Below are 12,155 nucleotides of genomic sequence, written 5' to 3'. Positions count from 1 at the left end.
TTCTCTGTGCAGTAACAGTACAGCGTAGCTCCCTGCTCTGTCTGTACAGTAACAGTACAGCGTAGCTCCCTGCTCTCTCTGTACAGTAACAGTACAGCGTAGCTCCCTGCTCTCTCTGTGCAGTAACAGTACAACGTAGCTCCCTGCTTTCTCTGTGCAGTAACAGTACAGCGTAGCTCCCTGCTCTCTCTGTGCAGTAACAGTACAGCGTAGCTCCCTGCTCTCTCTGTGCAGTAACAGTACAGCGTAGCTCCCTGCTCTCTCTGTACAGTAACAGTACAGCGTAGCTCCCTGCTCTCTCTGTACAGTAACAGTACAGCGTAGCTCCCTGCTCTCTCTGTACGGTAACAGTACAGCGTAGCTCCCTGCTCTCTCTGTACAGTAACAGTACAGCGTAGCTCCCTGCTCTCTCTGTACAGTAACAGTACAGCGTAGCTCCCTGCTCTCTCTGTACAGTAACAGTACAGCGTAGCTCCCTGCTCTCTCTGTACAGTAACAGTACAGCGTAGCTCCCTGCTCTCTCTGTGCAGTAACAGTACAACGTAGCTCCCTGCTTTCTCTGTGCAGTAACAGTACAGCGTAGCTCCCTGCTCTCTCTGTGCAGTAACAGTACAGCGTAGCTCCCTGCTCTCTCTGTGCAGTAACAGTACAGCGTAGCTCCCTGCTCTCTCTGTACAGTAACAGTACAGCGTAGCTCCCTGCTCTCTCTGTACAGTAACAGTACAGCGTAGCTCCCTGCTCTCTCTGTACGGTAACAGTACAGCGTAGCTCCCTGCTCTCTCTGTACAGTAACAGTACAGCGTAGCTCCCTGCTCTCTCTGTACAGTAACAGTACAGCGTAGCTCCCTGCTCTCTCTGTACAGTAACAGTACAGCGTAGCTCCCTGCTCTCTCTGTACAGTAACAGTACAGCGTAGCTCCCTGCTCTCTCTGTGCAGTAACAGTACAACGTAGCTCCCTGCTGGACAGTCTGAACTGGATTAGCGGCTCACTATAATCTGGGACACTGCAGATTACGCTTGCTTCCATCTCACGGGCCTGCCCTATCCCGGGCCTGGGCATGTCATGTGACCAACCAACAAATGGCACCTCGTATTTCCTTAGATGGCAGGGGTGGGCAACGGAGGGAGGGATGAGAGGGGGAGAGTGGCGCAGTGGTCTAAGGCACTGCATCGCAGTGCTAGCTGTGGCACTAGAGATCCTGGTTCGAATCCAGGCTCTGTCGTAGCCGGCCGCGACCGGGAGACCCGTGGGGCGGCGCACAATTGGCCCAGCGTCGTCCAGGGTAGGGGAGGGAATGGCCGGCAGGGATGTAGCTCAGTTGGTAGAGCATGGCATTTGCAACGCCAGGGTTGTGGGTTCGATTCCAGTATAAAAAATAAAAATGTATGCACTCACTAACTGTAAGTCGCTCTGGATAAGAGCGTCTGCTAAATGACGTAAATGTAAATGTAAATGAGAATGACCAGAGCTGGATACTGGAGCTGGAGCTAGAAGATGGGTGTAATCATCACAGAAGCGCTCCTGCACGCCATAAACGCTAGCTAGCCTAGCATCATGCTCTTTTACTGTGAAAACCTCCTGATTCTGCAGAATCTGAATCTGTGGATGGCAGCAATCCACCAGTGGCCTTTGGGATTATTTACAACAGACAAGCCTAGTTACCGGGGCACTGGGAGTGACTGACTGTTGGTGATTGCAGCGTCAACAGAGAGCGAAGAGGAAAGGGAAGGTAACTCATTAACACTACAGAACGACTGTCGTGATGCCGCCTCGGCCTGCCTGTCTGGCTGCTTGTCATATGAGCCTGCAGCAGAAAGACAGACCCAGAGACAGACAGACAGACCCAGAGACAGACAGACAGACCCAGAGACAGACAGACAGGCTAGGAGGCTAACCTTGGCTGGAGCTGTCTGTCTGTCCGACAGGAACACACACATACTGACATATAACCCACACGACACACTGTCACAAAACACACACACACACGCTGTCACATAACACTGACACACACACAACACAGAAGCGCCGTGCGCTAGCAGACCAGGAGACAGGAGAGGACAATCAGAGCAGTGAGTGAGCTGTACCCCAGCTGCACGCGCCCTATCACATGCAGGCAATTAGTGTCAACGGGGACCTATGAGTCGTTGCAGTGGGAGCCCAGCCAGCTAGCCAGCCACCTAACCCAGCCAGGCAACAGCCATGGACCCTCTGGAGCAGGAATACAAGTCCCCATTTGACTTTGAGCAGGGGGTGAATAGCAGCTACCTCTATCTGTCTCCCAGCTTCAATGTAACACCACCGGGCTCACCGCAAGTGACTGTCAGAGCCAGAGGTAACCAGAGGAGTGTGTGGGGGAGTGAGTGAAGAAGTTTGTATTTGTTCTAGGGTGTGGATAGGGTGTTTGGAAAGAGAACAAGAGATAGATGGGGTGGGAGGGGGCATGTGAGAGAGAGCGCGAGAGAGAGAGGGGGATGGATCATTTGTGTTTCTTGATTTATGAGAGTGTGGGCGGGGGGCACTGTGTGTGCGTGTGTCTGCGTACTTTTGCTGTTCAATACGAGGGGCTGTCTGGAGCAGATGTCAAACAGACCAAGGTTGGTTCTGACAAGACCACAATGAACACACTCCTAGAAAGAAACCTAGAATGGTTTCAAACCTAAAGTGGTGTCATCAAACCTAGAGCGGTTTAAGAGTGTTGAACTGGAGCTTGGTCAAGCCATGAGAAATACTCTACAAGGCTGGTATCACAGGCAAATCCATTTAAAGAAATATTAGTCAGATAATGTATAACAAAGAGTTTATGTGACTCTTAACTATGCTGGCAGTGCCATCCAGTGGAGGCTCCTCAGAGGAGGAAGGGGAGGACCATCCTCAGTGAATTTCATAAAAATACAAATTGTGAAACATTAATAAAGTTATCCTATTTAGATAAAACTGTACTAAATATATTAATGTCACCAAATAATTGATTAAAACACACTGTTTTGCAATGAAGGTCTACAGTAGCCTCAACAGCACTCTGTAGGGTAACACCATGGTGTAGCCGGAGGACAGCTAGTTTCTGTCCTCCTCTGGGTACATTGACTTCAATACAAAACCTAGGAGGCTCATGGTTCTCACCCCCTACTATAGACTTACACAGTAATTATGACAACTTCCGGAGGACGTCCTCCAACCTATCAGAGCTCTTGCAGCATGAACTGACAAGTTGTCCAACCAATCAAAGGATCAGAGAATGAATCTAGTACTGAAAGCATAAGCTACACCTAGCTAGCACTGCAGTGCATATAATGTGGTGAGTAGTTGACTCAGAGGGAAATAAGTATTTGACCCCTCTGCAAAACATGACTTAGTACTTGGTGGCAAAACCCTTGTTGGCAATTACAGAGGTCAGACGTTTCTTGTAATTGGCCACCAGGTTTGCACACGTTTGGCAACTCGAACCTTCAGCTCCCTCCACAGATTTTCTATGGGATTAAGGTCTGGAGACTGGCTAGGCCACTCCAGGACCTTAATGTGCTTCTTCTTGAGCCACTCCTTTGTTGCCTTGGCCGTGTGTTTTGGGTCATTGTCCCAATGTTTTGGCATATTACATCATTTATGCAGCAGCATACAAGACATTTTTGGACTCACCTTGTTGTGCTGTACTCACTTGAACAGGAAGGTGGCGCGGCGGTCCATCTTGTGGGCTCTAGAAAGAGGCCCGAGTTCCCGACCTGGAATTCCGAGTTGGATGACCGTTCAAAATTATTTTCTGTATTTACCCAGTCGGAGCTATTTTTTTTCAGAGTTTCCTGTTGTCTTGAACTCACTGAAGTCTGAGATTTCCCAGTTCCGAGTTTCCAGTTGTTTTGAACGCGGCAGAAGTCATGATGGATTGACAGCAGTCAACACAGTTCAGGGATATAGGCTAGAAAACTCATGCATTGAAGAAAAAAACCGTTATTAAAAATAATATACTTTCTTTTTTGAAATTGATTCAATTTCAGTTCATTTCCTGGTTTGAGAGAGTTAAATAGGAACTGACCCTGAGTCTGTTGTCAGTACAGAAACCAAGGACTCTAGGCCATATAAGGTAGGAACCCCAATGATCTGCGATGGTGGTGTAGGTTACACAGATCCGTCACTGTCAGCAGTGACACCTGAGTGGCACTGCCTCGTCATCAAGAGGAGGCGGAGGGAGGAGGTGGAGTGGGGAGGGAGAGAGAGACAATAGAAAGGGAGAGGCCAAGAAGAGGTGAGAGTATAAATACGTCTTGAGCATTTTCTATCATTTCATTAAGCATCGGTCTACACAATTTCTCATGGAAATGTGATTATGATTTTGATATTCCAAATTGGGTAGATTTCTGTTAGATTGACGGTATTTTGAGCAACATTGATGAGCATGCTTCTACTTGTTAATAATCCCTCTTGAGACCAGCCAGTCTGTTCTGTAGCCTATTGAGACCAGCCAGTCTGTTCTGTAGCCTATTGAGACCAGCCAGTCTGTTCTGTAGCCTATTGAGACCAGCCAGTCTGTTCTGTAGCCTATTGAGACCAGCCAGTCTGTTCTGTAGCCTATTGAGACCAGCCAGTCTGTTCTGTAGCCTATTGAGACCAGCCAGTCTGTTCTGTAGCCTATTGAGACCAGCCAGTCTGTTCTGTAGCCTATTGAGACCAGCCAGTCTGTTCTGTAGCCTATTGAGACCAGCCAGTCTGTTCTGTAGCCTATTGAGACCAGCCAGTCTGTTCTGTAGCCTATTGAGACCAGCCAGTCTGTTCTGTAGCCTATTGAAACCAGCCAGTCTGTTCTGTAGCCTATTGAGACCAGCCAGTCTGTTCTGTAGCCTATTGAGACCAGCCAGTCTGTTCTGTAGCCTATTGAGACCAGCCATTCTGTTCTGTAGCCTATTGAGACCAGCCAGTCTGTTCCGTAGCCTATTGAGACCAGCCAGTCTGTTCTGTAGCCTATTGAGACCAGCCAGTCTGTTCTGTAGCCTATTGAGACCAGCCAGTCTGTTCTGTAGCCTATTCGTGCGAAAGTTGCTCTTCTTCACTCTGTTTTTGTCTTATTTCCAGCACTGTCCCTTACCCTGGAACTAGCTGTTCAAGTCAAAAAGGATGGATTGGTGGCGTAGCACATCCTGTTACTCCTGATCCTGAACAGCCCACCAGACAGTAGATAACAAACACCACTTGGTAACACTTTGAAGGCTACATAGGGGCTACTTAAGAACTGCATAACAAAATCATTTTGATTAATTGTTCAGCAGTCTTATGGCTTGGGGGTAGAAGCTGTTAAGGAGCCTTTTGGACCTAGACTTGGTGCTCCGGTACTGCTTGCCGTGTGGTAGCAGAGAGAACAGTCTATGACATTTACATTGTAGTCATTTAGCAGACGCTCTTATCCAGAGCGACTTACAGTTAGTGAGTGCATACATTTTCATACTGGCCCCCCGTGGGAAACGAACCCACAAACCTGGCGTTGCAAGCGCCATGCTCTACCAACTGAGCTACAGGGGACTTGTCATCTCTATCAACTCTGGAAATATGTTGGGAATGTGAGGAGGAGATGGAAGTGTCTGGCTGTAGGAATGTAGGGGGAGGTGAGGAGGTGATAGTGTGGTCGACCAAGCACTAAGGAAAATAAGGTAATTCCATCTCATTTAAGTCAGATACATCTCTGGTTTAGTATCAAGTAGTTCCAACCACATTTCGTCATATTTTCATAAATGGCAATCGAAACCATAGGGTACTGAGCCAATCAACTACCATCCATACAGGTACCATCCACAGATCCATGCCAGCTGTGATTCTGTATATGAACTACTGTAACCATAAGAACAGTTATCTAACCATAATCAACTACAGGGAACTACTGTAACCATAACAAGAGTTGTCGAACCCTAATCAGAACGGGACCACAGAGTGCTGAAGCGTGTAGCGTGTAAAAATCATCTGTCCTCGCATGCAACACTCACTACCGAGTTCCAAACTGCCTCTGGAAGCAACATCAGCACAAGAACTGTTCGTCGGGAGCTTCATGAAATGGTTTCCATGGCCGAGCAGCCGCACACAAGCCTAAGATCACCACGCGCAATGCCAAGCGTCGGCTGGAGTGGTGTAAAGCTCGCCCGATTGGACTCTGGAGCAGTGGAAACGCATTCTCTGGAGTGATGAATCACGCTTCACCTTCTGGCAGTCCGACAGAATCTGGGCTTGGGGGATGCCAGGAGAATGCTACCTGCCCGAATGCATAGTGCCAACTGTAAAGTTTGGTGGAGGTAGAATAATGGTCTGGGGCTGTTTTCATGGTTTGGGCTAGGCCCCTTAGTTCCAGTGAAGGGAAATCTTAACGCTACAGCATACAAGGACATTCTAGACGATTCTGTGCTTCCAACTTTGTGGCAACAGTTTGGGGAAGGCCCTTTCCTGTTTCCGCATGACAATGCCCCCGTGCACAAAGCGAGGTCCATACAGAAATGGTTTGTCGGTGATCGATGTGGAAGAACTTGACTGGCCTGCACAAAGCCCTGACCTCAATCCCATCGAACACCTTTGGGATGAATTGGAACGCCGACTGAACCAGGCCTAATCGCCCAACATCAGTGCCCGACCTCACTAATGCTCTTGTGGCTGAATGGAAGCAAGTCCCTGCAGCAATGTTCCAACATCTAGTTGAAAGCCTTCCCAGAAGAGTGCTGTTCTAGCATTAAAGGGGGTACCAACTCCATATTAATGCCAATGATTTCAACAAGCAGGTGTCCACATAATATTGGTCATGTAGTGTATCAAATCCATGATTCACACTACACAGGCCAAAACTATATTTCTCCAATCAGAGAAAGTTAGGACAGTGCATCAGCAAAATGTCATATTGACTGTACAGTAGAGCATATTAGTTACCTAGTAAGATAATTAGTTATTGGAGTTGTTATTCCACTTGCAGACTTTTTGTGTCTTGTTGATTAACAGCTCTGTTCTGAACTACCTCTGTTTTTCTCTCCTGCTGTCAAGTCTCAGAATGGCTCCATCCAGAAAGTTTGGCTATTCATGTGTTGTTTTTCCTACAGCGTACAGCCATGACTGGCCTGCTCAAGGCTGAGTGTCAGACATCCAAGCAGTGGTGGGACAACAATATTGCGTGTGTGCGTGATAGCGTATATGTGTGTGCGATTGCATGCAAGTGTGTGCGATTGCGTGTGTATGTGTGTGTCCCCTTGGGCTAGTATCCATCTTCAAAGGCTATCTCTTAATCTAGCTGGTCCTCCCAACTCTCATCCTCCACCCCCTGTGGACTATCTTTTCTTTATGTCTTCTTCCTCTTCCTCCTCTTCAGAAGGAGAGATACGACTCAGGTTGACAGCTAATGTTGGTATGGTCCTACTATGCCTTTGAGGATAGGAAATCCTTTGAGTGTGAGGATATCTCTCTTAACTCTCTCTCTCTCTCTCTCTCTCCCCTCTCTCCCCTCTCCCTCTCTCCAGGTGCTGTGAGACCAGACTCTATCCCAGAGGTAGGGGAGGATGCAGTCACGTCAGTGACCGTGTCCCCTTCCATCCCCACCCTGACAGAGGAGGAGCAGGAGGAGCTACGAGGGGAGCTGCTCAGGGTAACCTTTCCTGAGACCTAAAGAGTTTCTTTAGCCTCCAGAGCCAATGCCTTTTCTCCCACCACGTCTCACCAGGTCTCCCTGTCTTTCTCCATATCTCTCGAAGGTGGAGGATGAGATCTTGACTCTGTCTCAGGTGCTGACAACTAAGGAGAACCAGTTGGCAGACATCAAGAGGAAGCTGGGCATCACTCCTCTCAACGAGCTCAAACAGAACCTCAGCAAGAGCTGGCAAGAGGTCACCACCTCTACGGCGTACGTGGCTGTACACACACACACACACACACACACACACACACACACACACACACACACTGTTCTGCAGAGTCAGCTCTCACATGCTGACTAGTCAGAGGGGGGAATGAATGTGTACATACTCTCTTCTTTCTTTCTCATACTTAATCATTTCATCTCACCTCTCCCTCTTATCATTTCTCTCCATCTTTCTCTCTTGCACCTCTTTTGCATATTCACTCCCTCTATTCTCCATTGTGCTCTTATTCCCCTCTCTCCCTCTCAATTCAATTCAATTCAATTTGCTTTATTGGCATGACGTAACAATATACATATTGCCAAAGTTTACATTGGAGATTTACAATATTAACATAATTAATAATAATAATCAATATTGTCAACGGGACAACAGTAACAACAATAACCAAGGGTCAAAATAACCATTGAACAATAACAATATAGAGGACATGTGCAGGTTGGTTGGTCTGTCAGACACTGTCCCTCATCTTATGGCAGGCAGCAATGTAGTGTGCTGCCAACCACAGCTCTCTGCTTAATCCCCGAACAGGACGGGTAGCCTATTCTCATCAGAGAGGTGTTTGAAAATTTGGGGAAATGACTCTCTCTCTATACAGCTATAAGAAGACGTCAGAGGGCCTGTCCATGGCCGGTCATAAGGCCACAGCAGCCTTCACCAACATGGGCTCAGCCATCAGCAGGAAGTTTGAGGACGTCAGGTAACCACCTCTACCCAGCCACCTCTACCCTCTACCCCAGCCACCTCTACCCTCTACCCCAGCCACCTCTACCCACTACCCCAGCCAACTCTACCCTCTACCCCAGACACCTCTACCCTCTACCCCAGACACCTCTACCCTCTACCCCAGCCACCTCTACCCAGCCACCTCTACCCACTACCCCAGCCACCTCTACCCTCTAACCGGCAACCTACCCTCTACCCAGCCACCTCTACCCTCTACCCCAGACACCTCTACCCTCTACCCCAGACACCTCTACCCTCTACCCCAGACACCTCTACCCTCTACCCCAGACACCTCTACCCTCTACCCCAGCCACCTCTACCCAGCCACCTCTACCCCAGACACCTCTACCCTCTAACCGGCAACCTACCCTCTACCCCAGCCACCTCTACCCTCTACCCCAGACACCTCTACCCTCTACCCCAGACACCTCTACCCTCTACCCCAGACACCTCTACCCAGCCACCTCTACCCACTACCCCAGCCACCTCTACCCTCTAACCGGCAACCTACCCTCTACCCCAGCCACCTCTACCCTCTACCCCAGCCACCTCTACCCTCTACCCCAGCCACCTCTACCCCAGCCACCTCTACCCTCTACCTCAGCCACCTCTACCCCAGCCACCTCTACCCTCTACCCCAGCCACCTCTACCCCAGCCACCTCTACCCTCTACCTCAGCCACCTCTACCCCAGCCACCTCTACCCTCTACCCCAGCCACCTCTACCCTCTACCCCAGCCACCTCTACCCTCTACCTCAGCCACCTCTACCCTCTAACCGGCAACCTACCCTCTACCCAGCCACCTCTACCCTCTACCCCAGCCACCTCTACCCTCTACTTCAGCCATCTCTACCCTCTACTTCAGCCATCTCTACCCTCTACTTCAGCCATTTCTACCCTCTACCCCAGCCACCTCTACCCTCTACCCCAGCCACCTCTACCCTCTAACCGGCAACCTACCCTCTATCCCAGCAACCTTTACCATCTACCCAGCCATCTCTACCCTCTACCCAGCCACCTCTACCCTCTCTACTTCAGCCACCTCTACCCTCTACTTCAGCCATCTCTACCCTCTACCCATCCACCTCTACCCTCTATCCCAGCAACCTTTACCATCTACCCAGCCACCTCTACCCTCTACTTCAGCCACCTCTACCCTCTACACCAGCCACCGCTACCATATACCCAGCCACCTCTATCCTCTACCCCAGCCACCTCTACCCTCTACCCCAGCCACCTCTACCCTCTACCCCAGCCACCTCTACCCTCTACCCCAGCCACCTCTACCCTCTACCCCAGCCACCTCTACCCTCTACCCCAGCCACCTCTACCCTCTACACCAGCCACCGCTACCATATACCCAGCCACCTCTATCCTCTACCCCAGCCACCTCTACCCTCTACCCCAGCCACCTCTATCCTCTACCCAGCCACCTCTACCCTCTACCCCAGCCACCTCTATCCTCTACCCAGCCACCTCTACCCTCTACCCCAGCCACCTCTACCCCAGCCACCTCTACCCTCTACCCCAGCCACCTCTATCCTCTACCCAGCCACCTCTACCCTCTACCCTCTACCCAGCCACCTCTACCCCAGCCTGGCCCTCCCTTGGTCATTAGCACCAATGAGACACATTGGAATAAAATGTGATGTGTCCACTACTAACATCCCTGTACTAATAATACTAGCTAGTACTGCTGATATACAGTGCATTTGGAAATTATTCAGACCCTTTCCCAGATTTTGTTAGGTTAAAGCCTTATTCCTCATCAATCTACACAGAATACCCCATAATTACAAAGCGAAAACAGGTTTTGAGAATTTTCTGCACATCAAAGAATAAAAATAAAATAACTTATTTTCATAAGTATTCAGACCCTTTGCTATGAGACTTGATACTGAGTTCAGATGCATCCTGTTTCCATTGATCATCCTTGAGATGTTATTACAACTTGATTGGAGTCCACCTGTGGTAAATGTAATTGATTGGACATGATTTGGAAAGGCACACACCTGTCTATACAAGGTCCCACAGTTGAGAGTGAATGTCAGAGCAAAAACCAAGCCATGAGGTCGAAGGAATTGTCCGTAGAGCTCTGAGACAGGATTGTGTCGAGGCACAGATCTGGGGAAGGGTACCAAAACATTTCTGCAGCATTGATGGTCCCAAGAACACAGTGGCCTCCCATCATTCTTAAATTAAAAAGTTTGGAACCACTAAGACTCTTCCTAGAGCTGGCCGCCCGGCCAAACTGAGCAATTGGGGGAGAAGGGCCTTGGTCAGGGAGGTGACCAAGAACCCAATGGTCAATCTGACAGAGCTCCAGAGTTCCTCTGTGGAGATGGGAAAACCTTCCAGAAGGACAACCATCTCTGCAACACTCCACCAATCAGGCGTTTATTTGGCCAGATGGAAGCCCCTCCTCAGTAAAAGGCACATGACAGCCCGCTTGGAGTTTGCCAAAAGGCACCTAAAGGACTCTCAGACCATGAGAAACAAGATTCTCTGGTCTAATGAAACCAAGATTGAAGTCTTTAGCCTGAATGCCAAGCGTCACGTCTGGAGGAAACTAGGCACCGCTCATCACCTGGCCAATACCATCCCTACGGTGAAGTATTGTGGTGGCAGCATCATGCTGTTGGGATGTTTTTCAGCGGCAGGGATTGGGAGACTAGTCAGGATCGAGGGAAAGATGAACGGAGCAAAGTACAGAGAGGTCCTTGATGAAAACCTGCTCCAGAGCGCTCAGACTGAATGTCCTTGAGTGGCCCAGCCAGAGCCCGGACTTGAACCCGATCGAACATCTCTGGAGAGACCTGAAAATAGCTGTGCAGCGACGCTCCCCATTCAACCTGACAGAGCTTGAGAGGATCTGCAGAGAAGAATGGGAGAAACTCCCCAAATACAGGTGTGCCAAGCTTGTAGCGTCATACCCAAGAAGACTTGAGGCTGTAATCGCTGCCAAAGGCGCTTCAACAAAGTACTGAGTAAAGGATCTGAATACTTATGTAAATGTGGTATTTCGTTTTTTTATTATGGGGTATTGTGTGTAGATTGATGAGGAAAAAAACAATTTAATCAATTTTAGAATAAGGCTTTAACGTAACAAAATGTGGAAAAAGTGAAGGGATCTGAATACTTTCAGAATACACTGTACTGTATTAACATGAAGCCCATATCCAAATAACGCTGAATTTGCAACAATATGGAAGTATTGACAGATAAGTGTAAGCTAAGCTTCTCCCTGAAGTTTGGTACTGATTTCTATAAAGTAGAGAGTGGAGACTGAAGTGTCAGGCAGGGAGAACACACACACTAATCTATCTCATCTTCATTGGTCATTCTCTGTACATGTCTTTAATACAATACTTGGCCTTTACAGATTGCAGTCTATTTCCAATTCGTTTGGGTAAGACTGTCCCGCTAGTGCCGTTAGTCAGTCAATCCATACAAAGTCATTTTGGATGCTGCTAAGATCATTACTCTCCAGGCAGTCTTGTGGAGCGCTCTCTCTCTCTCTCTCTCTCTCTCTCTCTCTCTCTCTCTCTCTCTCTCTCTCTCT

General features: G+C 48.8%; 1 protein-coding gene across 1 annotated transcript in view; it reads left to right on the top strand.

Moving 5' to 3' along the window:
- Positions 1-8,571, top strand: part of LOC311116162 (tumor protein D52-like) — a gene marked incomplete at its 3' end in the record, with an annotated part of 34,101 nt that extends 25,530 nt beyond the window's left edge. Inside the window, exons 2-4 of the mRNA XM_084191284.1 lie at positions 7,472-7,596; positions 7,703-7,851; positions 8,466-8,571. Coding sequence (XP_084047410.1) covers positions 7,472-7,596; positions 7,703-7,851; positions 8,466-8,571 — 380 coding nt within the window. The remainder of the gene's footprint in view (positions 1-7,471; positions 7,597-7,702; positions 7,852-8,465) is intronic.
- Positions 8,572-12,155: the final 3,584 nt, after the last annotated feature.

This window comes from Coregonus lavaretus (assembly GCF_964263955.1).
Source record: "Coregonus lavaretus genome assembly, contig: HAP1_SCAFFOLD_2044, whole genome shotgun sequence".
Lineage (NCBI taxonomy): Eukaryota > Metazoa > Chordata > Actinopteri > Salmoniformes > Salmonidae > Coregonus > Coregonus lavaretus.
The sequence above is the reverse complement of the archived record's forward strand: the minus strand, read 5'-3'. Positions and strand labels throughout refer to the sequence as shown.